This window comes from Mustela lutreola, chromosome 2, assembly GCF_030435805.1.
Source record: "Mustela lutreola isolate mMusLut2 chromosome 2, mMusLut2.pri, whole genome shotgun sequence".
NCBI lineage: Eukaryota > Metazoa > Chordata > Mammalia > Carnivora > Mustelidae > Mustela > Mustela lutreola.
Window position 1 is genome coordinate 51343199 of NC_081291.1, and position 16171 is coordinate 51359369.

The 16171-nt window shown below is 44.5% G+C and overlaps 1 protein-coding gene across 5 annotated transcripts in view; it reads right to left on the reverse strand.

Moving 5' to 3' along the window:
• Positions 1-16171, reverse strand: part of SRGAP3 (SLIT-ROBO Rho GTPase activating protein 3) — a 251006-nt gene that overhangs the window by 57568 nt on the left and 177267 nt on the right. For all 5 annotated transcript variants that reach the window (XR_009350776.1, XM_059161597.1, XM_059161599.1 and 2 more), the window contains exons 5-9: positions 15662-15847; positions 10131-10259; positions 8550-8771; positions 7134-7235; positions 4477-4674 (exon numbers count right to left, since the gene is read on the reverse strand). Coding sequence is in view for 4 of the 5 variants with exons in the window: in XM_059161597.1 (XP_059017580.1) it covers positions 4477-4674; positions 7134-7235; positions 8550-8771; positions 10131-10259; positions 15662-15847 (837 nt within the window). In the remaining variant the exon portion in view is untranslated. The remainder of the gene's footprint in view (positions 1-4476; positions 4675-7133; positions 7236-8549; positions 8772-10130; positions 10260-15661; positions 15848-16171) is intronic.

Genomic DNA, 16171 nt, shown 5'->3' on the forward strand with positions numbered 1-16171 from the left:
GTGGCATGTTTTAAATAACTCCATCTTTAGCATTGGCCCCAGCATACCTACTAGTTGTTGTTTTTTTTTTAATATTTTATTTATTTATTTGATAGACAGAGATCACAAGTAGGCAGAGAGGTAGGCAGAGAGAGAGGAGGAAGCAGGCTCCCTGCTGAGCAGAGAGCCCGATATGGGGGTCGATCCCAGGACCCTGGAATCATGACCAGAGCGAAGGCAGAGGCTTTAACCCACTGAGTCACCCAGGTACCCCCCCTACTAGTTTTTTTTATTTGACAAACTTTAGGGTGCAAAAGCCACACTTACGCACTCTGCAGACAACATAAGTTCTTACGACACAGCACATATGTTGAACTGGAACAAGATCTTGATAGACTGGAGCCATCAACTAAATCCATCAAGAGGGTATCTAATTGGTAACAAACAGAAGACCTACCCAAGACAACACCTTTAGGAGGAAGGTAGCCTGGTTTATTGGCGATATGTAGGGAATAAAGGTTTAGCTGATATTTAACTTTAAAGAATATATTTTTAAAATACATTTATATGTATTTAAAAATCATATATATAACATATATAATCTTACTTATAAGAGAATATTATGAAAAATTACGTGCCAACAAACTGAACAAGCTAGATGAAATGGGTAAATTCCTAGAAGTGTACAACCTCCCAAAACTGAATCAGAAAGAGAAAATTTGAATAGACTGATCACTAGCAATGAAATTGAATCAATCAAAAAAACTCCCAACTAACAGAAGTCCAGGAGCAGATGGCTTTACAGGTGAATACTACTAAATATTTAAAGAAGAGTTAATACTTATTCTTCTAAAACTATCCCAAAAAATAGAAGAGGAAGGAAAGGTTTAAGATTCATTCTATGAGGCCACGATTACCCTGATACCAAATTCAGATAAAGACACTACAAAAAGGAGAACTACAAGCCAATATCAATGATGAACAGAGATGTGAAATCCAAACATTCATTGAAAAAAAAAATCACCACAATCAAGTAGGATTTATTTCTAAGCTGCAAGGGTGGTTCAATAGTCACAAATCAATCAACATGATACATCACATCAACAGGAGAAAGGATAAAAACATAGATGCAGAAAAAGCAATTGACAAAAGTATAATATCCAATCATGATCAAAACCCACATCAAAGCAGGTTTAAAGGGAATATACCTCAACATACTGAAGGCCATATATGAAAAACCCATAGTTAATATTATACTCAACAGTAAAAACAGCTTTTCCCATAAGTTTAGGAATAAGATCAGGATGTCCACTCTCAACACTTTCATTCAATACAGTACTGGAAGTCCTAGCCTCAGCAATTAGACAACAAAAAGAAAGAAAAGGCATCCAACTGGTAAGGAAGAAATAAAACTTTCACTATCTATAGATGACATAATATTGTATTTAGAAAACCCTAAAGCCTCCACCAGAAAACTACTAGAACTGATAAATGCAATCAGTTAGGTCACAGGATACAAAAATCAATATACAGAAATCTGTTGCATTGCTATACACTAATAATGAAGTAGCAGAAAAAAAAATTAAGAACACAGTCCCATTTACAATTGCACCAAAAACAAAATACTTAGGAATAAATTTAACCAAGGAAGTGAAAGACCTATGCTCTGAAAACTATAAAACACTGATGAAAGAACTGAAGACAATACAAACAAAGGGAAAGATATTCTATGCTCATAGATTGGAAGAATTAATATTGTTAAAATGTCCACACTATTCAAAGCAACCCACAGATTTAACAAAGTACCAACAATATTTTTCACATGACTAAAACAAATAATCTTAAGATTTGTTTGGAACCAGGAAAGGCACCAAATAATTTGCCAAAGTAATCTTGAAAAAGAAGAACAAAACTGAAGATATCATAACCCCAGATTTCAAGATATACCACAAAGACATAGTAATCAAAACTGTATTGTACTGGTACCAAAACAGACATATAGAGGAATGGAACAGAATAGAGATTCCAGAAATAAACCCACAATATATGGTCAATTAATCTACAATAAAGGAGACAAAATGCAGTGCGAAAAAGACAGTCTCTTCAACAAAATGGTGCTGGGAAAACTGGACAGCCACATGCAAAAGAATGAAAGTGGATCACTTTCTCACACCACATACAAAAATAAACTCAAAATGGATTAAGGACCTAAATGTAAGACTTGAAACTATATAAATCCTAGAAGAGAGCACAGGCAGTAATATCTCTAACATCAGCTATAGTAACATTTTTCTTCGTGTGTCTCCTAAGACAAGGAAAACAAAAGCAACAATAAACTATTGGGATTACATCAAAATGAAAAGCTTCTGCACAGCAAAGGAAACAATTAACCAAAAGTAAAAGCAACGTAGTGAATGGGAGAGAGTATTTGCAAATGACATATCTGATAAAAGGTCAGTATCCAAAATATATAAAGAGCTACAACTCAACGTCAACAAATAGTCCAATTAAAAAATGAACAGAAGACGTGAGCAGACATTTCTCCAAAGAAGGCATCCAGATGGCCGACAGACACATGAAAAGATGCTCAATATTACTCATCTAAAGGGAATTGCAAATCAAAACTACAATGAGGTATCATCTCACACCTGTCAAAATGGCTAAAATAAAAAACAAAAGAAACAGTGTTGGCAAGGATGTGAAACAAAACTCTCGTGCACTGATGGTGGGAATGCAAACTGGTGCAGCTATTGTGGAATTTTGTGGAGGTTCCTCAAAAAATTAAAACTAGAACAACCATGTGACCCAGTAGTTCCGCTACTGAGTATTACACAAAAAATACAAAAACACTAATTTGAAAAGAGATATGCGCTCCTACGTTTATCGCAGCATTATTTACAATAGCCAAATTATGGAAGCAGCCCAAGTGTCCACTGATGATGAATGGATAAAGTAGATATGGTATACACACACACACACACATGCACACATATACATGTGTATGTATATATGTACACACACATGCATATGTGTGCAACAGAATATTACTCAGCCATAAAAAAAGAACAAAATCTTGCCATTTGCAATAACATGGCCGGCTTGAAAGAGCATAATGGTTAAGTAAAATAAATCATCAGCCAGAGAAAGACAAATGCCACGACTGTACTCATATGTAGAATTTAAGAAACAAAACAAATCAATAAAGGGCAAAAAAAGAGACAAGCAAAAAAGCAGACCCTTAACTACAGAGAACAAAGAGATGGTCACTAGAGGGGAGGTGGCAGGAGGGACAGGTGAAACAGATAAAGGAGATGAAGAGCACACTTCAACTGATAGGCTCTGCGTAATGTACAGAATTGTTGAAGCACTATATTGCACACCTGAAACTAATACAACGCTGTATGTTAACTATACTGGAAATAGAATTTTTAAAATAAAAATAAAAACAAAACAAAAAGAATGATGATCTGAGGCCATAGGAAAAGAAGGAGGTGGAGGTTTAACTCTGTTCTGTGCTGGTCAGACCACTGCTGACTTTAGAACAGGCATTGACAAAAAGAACGTGTTCAGGAAACAGTCCGGGGCACTGAGGCCACTCAAAATGAAAGCTAATGAGGCAAGATTGACAAAACCAGGTATGGTTAGCCTGGAGACATGAAAACCCAGCTCCCGACAAGCAAGCTGGAAACTGTCTTATGGAATTAGTCTCTCCAGGATGCCCCAGAGAACAGGATCAAGATCAATGGCCAGAAATCCTAGTGAAGCAGATTTTTGAAGATAACAGAGATAAGGGAAGATATTATATTATCTACAGCCAGCCATAGGCCAAAACAAAAGGGCTATTTGGGGAAGAAGGGAACTTTTCATCTAGGGGCTATTCAAGCAGAGATGGGATGACTTCTGGGAAGGGGTATGATCGAATGAGATCAAGCATCAGACAGAACATTTCAGGTCCCTTACAATCCCCAAATTCTATGATCACTAAACACATGTTGAACTAAAGCCCCAATGCCCCTTATTCTTGTTCTTCCTTGTTCCAACCGAATGGCATGTAAGTGATCTGGGATTTTACACAAAGTGCCTACAACTCACCAGCACAGATCCCCCAGGGCATGGTTTCCAAGGGCCACACCCAAATTTAAGACACCTTAACATGACAACCATACACTAAACCTTAGGGTTGTTACCTGGGCCTTGCCCCAGGCTCCATCTGCCATTTCCCTCATACCTTACCGAACACAACTCTCTGGTTTTTTTCTAGGTTAGTTGCAAAATACATTAATCCAAGATCAATGCTGATGCTCCCCACTGGGAATTTACTTTTTTATATTTTAAAAAGCCAAGCCAGGCAACTTAATTTGGGAAGCATGTTGGGAAAATCTTAGCTCTACCTGACTCACATGGTGTTGCTGGCTCCCACTAGCTTGGGCTGCTCCCCAAATGTCACTGCCAAAAAGGTCAGCAGACAGTGGGCTCTGGGTCCAAGCCGCCACTTACTGTAAAATAAAACATTTCTGTTTCCTGCTGGTTGGCTCTCCTTTTGGCGATGTTGATCTTGCTCATGTAGGTCTCGGAGGCAGCTGACTTCACAGACTCTGTAGATCGACTATGCTGGAAGGCGTCAGAGACATCAAAGTCCTCCACGGTTAGCATGTCCTGTAAGGTCTGCATGGTGGCGTCCAGGGTTTTCCTAACCTGGAGAAACACAGCACGTCAAAAAACCCTTCTACCTCGGAACACCTTTGACACCTCAAAGTCCTTTCCACACTTTATTTCTTCCATGTAAAGCCTATAGGACAAAGATGATCATGTAAAGCCTATAGGACAAAGATGATCATTCCTATTATACTGAGGTGGAAAGTGAGGTGGTGATGACCCACATTGCCCGATCTGAAGTCATTTTGTTGATTGCTTCTGCTGAGGAGAACCTTGGAAGATATTGTGACGAACAAGGAACCTGGGTTTCTAAGTATGTTTCTCTTTTCCTGATTATATGGCCCCAAACTATCTCCTATGGGAAGCAGGTCTTGAAGAGGGATAACATTAGAAATACTCTCAGTGCTCATCCAGAGAGAAGAGGGGACAAAGTCCAGATAGGGTGAGGGCCATCCTCAGTGGACAGACTCTCTGGCTATCCACCCCTGACTTACCAAAAGGTTGACTGAGAAAAGAGAACTCAAGGAAGACACATGCTGAGCCAGTCCTGCAGGACTCCAACTTCTCTCCTGGAGCCAAGTGGGACCCATGGAAGGCTATAGGAGCAGAGCACAGGAGCCCTGACCTCGAAACACCCCTTCACTGACTTGTGTCCTATACTTTGATGGAGGGTCACTCTGAAAACAGTCACAGGGGAAACTGCATCTATATTCGTTGTTAAATTGTTGTCACCCGAAGTCTTTCTTGTCACACAGATCTCAACTAAATGTCACCTTCTGGTGACATCAGAACCCCCTGGTTACTATTCCTGATTTAGTGCACATCACTGTTTGATAGTTTGCATACTCATTCATTTGTCGATTTGCTTTCATGTTTATCTATCTATCTTGAATATAATCCCCATGAAAGGAGGTACTATGGTGTCCTGTTTCACTCACTTTACTCTGCATTGAGCACAGTGGTTAGAGCATAGTATGTGCTTAATAAATACTTGAGTAAATATTGAATAAATATTCACTCGTCTAAATGAATACTTGTTGAATATATAAATGAGTGGATCAGTTCTTTCTAAGATAGTCAATAGAAGTTCAGGTACAAAATTAAGCATTTCCATAGCTATAAATGGCTCATACCTAGGAACATTTGCTTCATTCTCTCTGGGGCCCTGATTTTCTACTGAAACCCCATCAACAATGCTATGTATGCATTGTTCCATGTAAACAACTGAAAATGCTTCAGGGGAGGATGTAGAACACAAAGAAAGAAAGAAAACACTTTCTTCATCTCTTTTCTCTCCTCAACATAAATATATAATTCGTTTCTGTATAACCTCCCCCCAGGGGCAGCTTTGATTTGTTGCCATCCTGAGTGACAATCTGTCTCATGTCTGTCCTAGCTCTGTCCTTTGTGGAGACACTGAGCAAACCAGCCCTTTCTGTCCAAGACAGCCCCCTTGAGATGTGAAGACAGGGACCATGACTGCCCATCACCAGCTGTGACTGCTCTCCTCAGTGATAAACCTGCCCAAGGTTTTAGGTGACATTCCCCGCATCCTGGTGTCCTTTCTCCAAGGGGTTTCTAGCTGGTTGACATCTTCCCCACATAGAGGCATCCAGGCTGGAATAGGATGTTGCCCATCTGGCCTCTTCAGTCCACATCGAAATAGGACCACCACAGCTGGTATTTCCATTTGTATGCTCCTGGTGGTGATCCAGTGTCACCAGCTCTATGGGAGGCAGGCTGGCCACGGTTAGACAGAAGTTCCTTGGGGCTCAGGGTCCATGACACATTTAGTGTGCCCTGGCTTATTTCACTGGGTTATTTAGAATACCTGTAGCTATCTTTGATGATAAATATAACACAAACTCAATGCAGATACCAGAGAAAAGCATACAAAGAAAACAGAAATCACCTATAATTCTTCTACCCAGATATAACCACAATAAACATTTCAAAGTATCTTCCGGACTTTTTTCTTGTGAATAAACAGACATATGGGTGCCTACACTAGTTTACCATCCTTAGGATAATACTGAACACAGAGTTCTACTTCCTGTTTTTCTTTATCATCTGGTGGGCATCCCCCCATGCCGTTAAAGATTCTTGGTATGCCCAGCTATAATGGTCATATAATAATTCATCTTTTTTTTTTTTTTTTTTTTTTTTTTACAATTTATTTACTTTAGAAAGAGCAGCAGATAGAATGACAGTGGGGGAGGAGCTGAGGGAGAGAGGGGAGAGAATCTTAAGCAAGGTCCATACCCAGCATGGAGCCCGATGTGGGGCTCCATTTCATAATCCATGAGATCACAATCTGAGCTGTAATCAAGAATCAAATACTTAACCCACTGAGCCACCCAGGCAACCCCCGCTCTGTCATGTAATAAATAATCCATCTTACAGATGAACCCTCTTTTCTTGTGCATTCCATGGCCAGAGTTCCAGCACACGCTGGGCCTTGGTCAGGAAATCCCTTGCATGTGGAGGGGCCCACTCACCTCCTCATTCTCTATCTTGAGAGTGGCCAGTCTGGACTGCAGCTGGTGGTACCGCATGAGCAATTCCGTCTGGACAGGCTGCTGAGCGCTGACCTGGCACACCTGCGAAAGGACAGCCACCGCCTGCGGTCACCCGGGGCTCTGATCACCTGTGTGGAGCCACGGCCTGGGCCACCCTGACGTCCCTACCAAAGGCTGAGGAGACAGGCTGGGAGATGTGAAGTGCAGAGCCCGCCCCTGGCAACACCAGATGGGAACTGGGGCTCTTCCTCCTCCGAAGGCCACCCTTTGGCATTGCAAGCTGTGGCCTCTCGGTCATGGTCTTCTAGATGTGCGCAGCCCTTGAGGGTTTATTAAGAGCTTTCATGTAATCTCATTAAGGGAGACTAGTTCCTTTCAAGGCAGGAATTTGTGGTAAGAAAGCCATGCCCTGACAGACACCAGTGAGAAGCAGCATGACTGGAAACAATCAGTGGAGCTGCTCCTCTCGCCCAGCTTCGGTGAGGCAGGAGCACTCTCCGGGGGCGTGGGAGGGGATGGTGGAAGGGAATACTGTTGTCCCCACACCCACTCCACTCAGGGCTCTACTACCCTGTGGGCTGGGCCACCTGGTGTGACTCAGGTGAGAGCATAAGGGAGAGTAGGGCTCGGTGACTGACTAGTCATTTACCACTAACTAGTTATTTACCACTAAATTTAACACTGAGGCCAAAATGTTCAGGTCCAGGCGATGAGTCAAAGAGCTGGACACAAAGGCTGAGGGATGCGCCAGAGGCTGTGGGGAGACCCCACAGAAGGCCTCTCTTTTGCAAATGAAGAAAGTGGGGAGGGATGAAAAGGAACAGTTCAAGGAGCTTTTTGCATAAGGGACTTTGTACAATTGGAGGAAACAGCGTGCTGCTCTGCTCTGTGGCCAGTAACAGGTACCTTTCCCGGGCACTTATTTATCTATTCCAGAACCCGGCAAGGACAGAGCAGCACAAGCACGGAAGGGAGCGCAATGGGTGGCCTGCCTGCCGGACTGGAGGACAAGCAGCGCCCTGGCAAGCCTGGTGGCCAGAGTGACTAAGATGAGGCTCAGCCTCCTGTGATCCGAGGTCACCGGAGGGAAGACGGGGAGATGCCCGTGTGGTGATGCAGAACTCCCTTGGGGTCCACATGTAACTGGGAAGGGTCTGAGGGGAGAGTGAAGGTCCTGCAATGCTGCAGGCGAGATACTTCAGCCAGCAAAGTTAGGATATTTGTGGTAAACGCCTCAGCTGGGCAGCCCCTGGACCAAGAACTTGACCTCAGGCCTCTGAGAGAAATGTCCTGCGTGTGAAGGGGGGCTGGCGTTCCCCTCCCACCAATGTTCTGGGAGCACGTAGAAGAAGAGGCAGAAGCAGCCTCCAGCATGGGCTCCTGCGAGAAACCTACCTCATCCCCCATGTGAGGCTGGAACTCAAACTTGAGTGGAGGACAGAAGACCTGATTGCACATGTCCATGACGGTGTGCTTGTCACTTCGGGAATCCAGGTTGTCCACCGCATTCTCGATGACATCCAACCCCTCGTGGCGAGAGGTCTCCAGGTTGTACTCGGCTGAGAGGTAGGTCCGGAAGGTACGGGCCAGGCTGGCATGAAAGCCCAGATCACAGCACTTGGAGAGAGGCACACAGCAGAGGAGTGCAGGTAAGGGCTGTCACACAGAGGTGGGGGCCACCAGCATTCCCTTTCCCATCATAGTGACTTAAGATGACCTCCCATTCCATAGCCAAATCTTTCCTCCTGGAGGTCCCTGTGCACTCCTACTGCACAAATCACTACTGCACAAATCACCCCAAAGCCTTCAGAGAGAGCTGGGGGTTGTGATTTGGGCAAGAGCAGAACTTCTATTAGCTCCCCCAAATTTATCATATTCTTTCTTTTCTCTAGGCCTTCACACATGTATTCCCTCTGCCTGGGATAGGGTTTCATTTAGAGGTCACTCCCTCCAGGAAGTCTTCCCTGATGTTCTCCCCACTCAGAGTTTGTCAGGTGTCCCTCCTCTGGGGGTCCACGTCTCCCTCCACCTCCCTCACTGGGACATCTGCCACTTGGCTTTGCAGTTGCCTATAAATGTGTCAGGGTTAGGCATGAGGAGCTCCATGAGAGCAAACCCACAGGTTCTTGTCCATTGCAGTGGCTCAAGACCTAGGGCTAGTAGTAGGTGCTCAAGAAAAATGTGGTAACTGAAAAAGGAGAGGACTGGAAAGAGTGAAAAGTTGTGAGAAAGAGGAAGGGTCTGGCCTCAGGCATGGGAAGGCACGGACAGGGCTGACAGCAACCTCTCTTGGGGATGGGGCAATGTGTCCCTTCTGCAGTCACGGAAAATCAGTGGCCTTCTGACTCCCTGACAGGACATGGCAGAGCCGAGGCAAAGGATCCATCTACCAGTCTGGAACATTTCCTGAGCATCTGCGGGCCAGATCCCTGTCCACATGGGATGGGCAGGCCACAAGAAGGAGTCCCTACCCCAACACAGATGATATGGAAGCTCTCCATGATGATGTCACTCATTTCTCCAAGCCCAGCCCCCCCCCCCCGCCAGCGTAAGCTATACAGCTGCTACTCAGGGAAGTCAGTGTTCCATTCTTCTTTTACTAAACCTGCCTGATTTCTCCCATAATAATATCCCCTAAACATATAAACATCTATATCACCCTGGGAAACCATCCAGGGCATGAACTGTGTATGATCACCCCTGTATCCCCAAACCTAGCAAAGGGCCTAGTGCAGAGGAGGGTACTTGGAAAGTACAGGTGGAAAACATGTCTGCCTGACCCAACCACGCAGGGGCTGCCAGAGGCCCACTCCCACCCACAAGTGTAGAATCCATGAGGCGACACTCATCTCCCAGGCACCAAAGGCCCATTACCCTGGCCCGCCCTCAGGGCTCAAGGGACAGGCACTTCAGCTTCAGACAAGGGCCAGCCCAGGTGTGGGGCCCTGTTTCATCCCAGACTCCCCAGGTGCTCACGTCGATTAGGTCGGAGACATCGTGGATGTAGTATTTGCTAATGGCTGCATTGGTGGCTGCCAGATTCAGCAAGTAGTCATTCCGGGCCTTTGTGCATTTCAGCTTGTTCTCGGAATACTTCGCCTGCCTCTGGAAGAAGAAGAGAGTAGAGGTGAGAGCTGAGGCACCGACCTGGCTGTCATCCCTCTCTCGAACCTTCTTCCTTGAGGTTCCACGTTGCCCAGCCTCCTCTGCCCTTCCCTTAAGAGGCCAAGTTCACTTATGCCTCCAGGCCTTCAGACTCATTCCCTCTGCGTGGCAAACCATCCTTCCAAGTCCCTGTGTGGCCTGCTTCTTCACATCCTTCAGGTCCTTGCCCAAGGTCATGTGGTCAGAGTGGCCTCTTGTCTGGAAGCGAGTCTTCAGCAACCACAGCGCCCCTCCCCTGCGTTACCTCGCCCTGCTCTTTTTTTTTTTTTTTTTTCATTTATTTAGTCTTGTTCAATTTTTAGTGATTATTCCTATTTTAATTTACTTTTTTAAAGACTAAATTTTTAGAACAGTTTTAGGTTCGCAGCCAATGTGAGAGCAAGATACAGAGGTTTCCCATCTACCCACCCCCCATCCCCACACATGCATAGCCTCCCCTGTTATCAATATCCCCCACCAGAGGGTACATGTGTTACAACTGATAAACCTACAGTGACACATCATAGTCACCCAGAGTCTATAGTTTACATTAAAGATCACTCGTGGTGTTTTATATTCTGTGGGTTTTGGCAAATGTATAATATACTTATCCATCATTATAATCTCAAACAGGGTAGTTTCCTGCCCTACATACATGCTCTGTGCTCCATCTCTCCATCCCTCCCTGCCACCTAACCCCTGGCAACCACTGATCTTTTTCCTGTCTCCACAGTTTTGTCTTTTCCAGAATATCATCGTGGTTGGAATCATAAAGTGGCCTTTTCAGATTGGCTTCTTCCACTCAGTAATATGCATTTAAGGTTCCTCCACGTCTTCTCAGGGGCTAGCATTGCTAGCTCATTTCTTTGTAGCACTAACATTCCGTTGTCTGGATGTACCATGGTTTACTTATCCATTCACCTGCTGAGGAATTTCTTGGTTGTTCTATTTTTCTTTATAAGCATTTTTCATCACCTGAAATTATATTTTTTACCTCTTTGTTGACTTGCTGGTATTTGGTGTCCACCACTGGAAAGTAAGTTCTATAAAGTCAGGGACCTGATCTGCCCTATTCATCACTGGGCCTGTAGCACCCAGAACTCTCTGCACAGTCGGCATTAAGCACTTTTCTCTGGCTCTCTGGACATAAATGTTGGGAAAGGCAGAGTGGGCAGTCTTAGCCAGGAGCTGGATGGCTTCCCTAGGCAGCTGCTTCTGTCCTGGACCAGACTGGGCAGGTAGAGGTCATGAGAAAGTGGGTTGGAGAGCTGTCTACTTGCCCCTTGCAGGTGATGAGTCCATTCTGGGTAGAAAAACAGCTCTCCGTAAAGGAACAGGATTTTTCCTCTTCACATAGGCACTCTTAAACCTTCCTTATTCCAAGCAAAACTATGGCAATGGCCCAAGTGTCCACTGATGGATGAGTGGATAAAGAAGATATAATACACACACACACACTCAACACACACATGCACACACACACACACACACACACACCAGAGTATTATTCAGCTATTTAAAAAATGAAATCATACCACTTGCAACAAAATGAATGGATCTAGAGGGTATAATAAGTGAAAAAGTCAGATGAAGACAAATACCATATGATTTCAGTCATATATGGAATTTAAGAAATAAAACAAACAAAAAGGGACAAATAAAAAAATGACAACTCTACAGCAAACAAATTGGTCATTACCAGAAGGGAGGTGGGTTGGGCATGGGTGACATAGATGACGGGAATTAAGAGTACATGAATCATGATGAGCACTGAGTAATGTGCAGAATTATTGATTCATTATATTGCACAACTGATACTAATATACCAAATACTAACTATACTGGAACTAAAATTTTTTTTTTTTTTTTAAAAGATTTTATTTATTTATTTGACAGACAGAGAACACAAGTAGACAGAGGCAGTCAGATAGAGAGGAAGGGAAGCAGGCCCCCTGCTGAGCAGAGAGCCCGATGCGGGACTCGATCCCAGGAACCTGAGATCATGACCTGAGCCGAAGGCAGCGGCTTAACCCACTGAGCCACCCAGGCGCCCAGGAACTAAAATTTTTAAAAATTTAAAATTTAAAAAAAAAACAGCGTTTTTATTCCAGATCTAGTTCTCCTAGCTATTCAATAGAGATGTTTCTATGTCAACCTTTGAATTCTCTTCAGAGATCTCCTCTGACCTTTCCCCACGGTCCACCTAGTCTGGGAAACAGACTTCTTTTGGTAGTTACCAATCCTATACTAGCCATGCACCCACCCCCTCACAGAGATTTTTGATACTCCTCACCCATTCCCAGGGGGCTATAATGGCCCCCAAACCACTTCCAGCCCTTCATCGATTCATAAAATTTTGTATCTAGAACAAACAGGGTTCTGAAAGGGAGATGGGGTGGGGAGTTAGGTGAGCCTGGTGGTGGCTATTATGGAGGGCACATATTGCATGGAGCACTGGGTGTGGTGCATTTAAACAATGAATCTTGGAACACTGAAAAAATAAAATAAAATTTAAAAAATAGGATATTAAAGGTATCTCAGTTTAATTCACCCATTTCACAGATGAGAACATGAAAACCAAAAAGAAGTAGCTGAGGGGCACCTGGCTTGCTTAGTTAGTAGATTGTGTGACTCTTACTGTCAGGGTCATAAGTTTGAGCCCCATGTTGGGTGTGGAGACTTCTTTTAAAAAAGGGGCTTGGGGGGCGCCTGGGTGGCTCAGTGGATTAAGCTGCTGCCTTTGGCTCAGGTCATGATCTCAGTGTCCTGGGATCAAGCCCTGCATCGGGCTCTCTGCTCAGCAGGAAGCCTGCTTCCCTTCTTCTCTCTCTCTGCCTAGTTGTGATCTCTCTCTCTCTCTCAAATAAATAAATAAAATCTTTAAAAAAATAAAAAAGGGGCTTGGGGCGGCTGGGTGGCTGAGTGGATTAAGCCGCTGCCTTGGGCTCAGGTCATGATCTCAGGGTCCTCGGATCGAGCCCCACATCTGCCTCAGCATCCCTGCTGAGCAGAGAGCCTGCTTCCTCCTCTCTCTCTGCCTGACTCTCTGCCTACTTGTGATCTCTCTCTCTTAAAATCTTAAAAAAAGGGGGGGGGGCCTTGTCCAAAATCTAAATGGCTCATTAGCCATAACTCTGAACTAAACTTAAGTCTCCGAACCTCCCAATCAGTGGTCTCTCTACCTCTCTATTTATCTCCAAAGTTATAGTTCTATAAAATTCCTTGCCTGCCTATCTTATTTTTATTTATTTATTTATTTATCTGTTTATCGTATATCCACAGATTTGTATAACAATCACCACTATCTAAATTTAGAATACTTTCATCAACTCAAAAAGAAACCTTCTACCCATTAGCAGTCACTCTTCATTCTCCTCTGCCCCAGCTCCTGGCAACAAATAATCTACTTTCTGTCTCTATGTATTTGTCTATTCTGGATATTTCATATAAAGAGACTCATACAATATTATGACTGGTTTCTTTCATTTAGCATATTGTTTTCAAGGTACATTGTGTTGTAGTCTGTATCAGCACTTCACTCCTCTTCCTGGCTGAATAATATTCCACAGTGTGGCTAAACCACATTGCACTCATCCAGATGAACATCTGGATTGTTTCTCCCTCTTGGCTATTGTGATTAATGCTACTAGGAACATTCCTGTGCAGGCTTCTGTGTGGAAGTATGTTTTCATTTCTCTGGGTGGATACCTGAGAATTGTTGAGTCATAGGATAACTTCATGTTTAACATTTTGAGGAACTGACAAATTATTTTCCAAAGTGGCTGAACCATTTTATGTTCCCTCCAGCAATGTATAAGGGTGCCAATTCCTCTGCCACCTCACTAACACTTGTGATTGTCACCTGTTTTTATTTTAGCCAGCCTAGTGGGTATGAAAATAGTGTGTCACTGGGGTTTGGATTTGTATTTCCTTAATGACTAATAATGCTGAGCATCTTTTCATGTGCTCCTTGACCACTCATGCAAGTTCTTCAGAGAAAGGTCTATTCAAATCCTTTACCTATTGTTTAAAAAGATTTTATTTATTTATTTGACAGAGGGAGAGAGATATGCAAGAAGAGGGAATACAAGCAGGAGGAATGGGAGAGGGAGAAGCAGGTTTCATGCTGAGTGAGGAGCCCGATGCGGGGCTCGATCCCAGGATCCTGGGATCACAACCCGAGCCGAAGGCAGATACCCAAGGGCTGAGCCACCCTTTACCCATTTTTTAATTGGGTCTCTAATTATTGGGGAACCTACTTTTCTTTGCCTTTGGAAATTACCTTGGAACCTTGTTTTATTTGCTTATGGTTAGTTTTCCAGCTCACCTAGGCCCCGGTGAATTTCTTTTCCACTCAATCTATCATTTTTAAGAGCTGCAGGACCATATAAATCATAGAATGAGATGCAGAAAAGCCCAAATAAATATCTGGTGCAATGTCTGGCACCTAGAAAGAGCTCAAAATATGCGTACTGATCGCATGGAATGAATAAATGCAGAGAACTCAACAAGAAAATCATGGCTTTTACACAGAAAGAAACTTTAGAAGTACTCTAGTCTAGGATAACAAAAGCATGTTAAATTCCCCTCTAAATTCCCTGGCGATTGCAGACATCGTTAAATGATCACAACACTGTTTTTAACTAATGCCTGGGGAGGGGCTTCACAGTCTTCAACACAGAGCTCTGGGCGGCTACTACCCGTGGATCAGAGTTGACCTGAGAGAGGAGAGTCATTTGCCATCAACCATCAGATTTTAAAACCGAGGTTCAGAGAAGTACTGTAAATGTGGCACTTTCAAAACTCCAACTGCCTGAGTCCAAAATGAGCACTCATTTCTCTGTGCCCTACTAAAGCACGTGTCCAGCACCAAGACACAGTGATTCTAAATCTCCCATCTTGGGCTTGCCAGCGGCATTTTGGATGGGTTCTTCCTTGGGCTCCCAGGTGCTGGTTGGTAGCCCAGTGCTGTTTTCCTCCTATTGGGACCTGCCCTGCCCCAACTAGCTCTCCAGCCACCGAAATGGCCTCCTGAGCAAGGTCCTGCCCCTCCAAATGCCTGGTGATTCCTGCCCATCTGAGAACGTGCTTGCTGGGCGTGAGTCTTGTCACTGTTCAGCTCTCTTGTCAGCTGAGCGCTTTCTCTGCCTGCTGATCCTGGCACGAGGCCAGGCCTAACAAGTGCCAGAGAGGCCTGGCCAGCCCTGCCTCCTCCATGACACTGACCTCCAAGAGCGCACATGCTGGCACCCTGCTTCTATCCCACATCCCTCAGGGTGCAGAGGGGGAAAGCCAAGGCTGTCAGCAGGGAGTATGCGCCTGCCTCCTGCCCTGCCCTCAGTTTCTCTGAGGCCCTCACTTACCTTCTCCTTCATTTTCTCGATCTTCTTCACAGAGCTGCGGCGCTGGGGCCGGTCCTCGTGACGAAGCAGGTTCATGCTGAGGTCTCCCGACTTGTTGAACTGCTTCTCCTCCTGCTTCTCAGCCTCTTTCAGCTTGCTTTCTGCACTGATGCTCTCCGCATGGTACATGTGGTAGGTTTTCATGACCTGGGGACACACACGGGCAGGAAATCAGCAGCCTGCACGGCCCGGCATGCGGCCCCGGTGCTTCCAGCCTCCTTCAGGCTCTGTATCCTGCCCTCTTCCCATCACATACTCTGAGTTCCCCACTGTGCTTTACTTGCACACAAGCTCTGCGGACTAGAAATGATGATGACCACCAGTAGCAGCCTCGCTGCCATTATTGTCTTCAGCAACAGCATGAAGTCCTCACTGAATGCCAGGAATGGATGAATAAATTTAAAAGTTTTCATGCACTTGGGTATCTCAGACGTGATAGGACATACTTGGCCCTCCTTGGCCCTGCCAGCC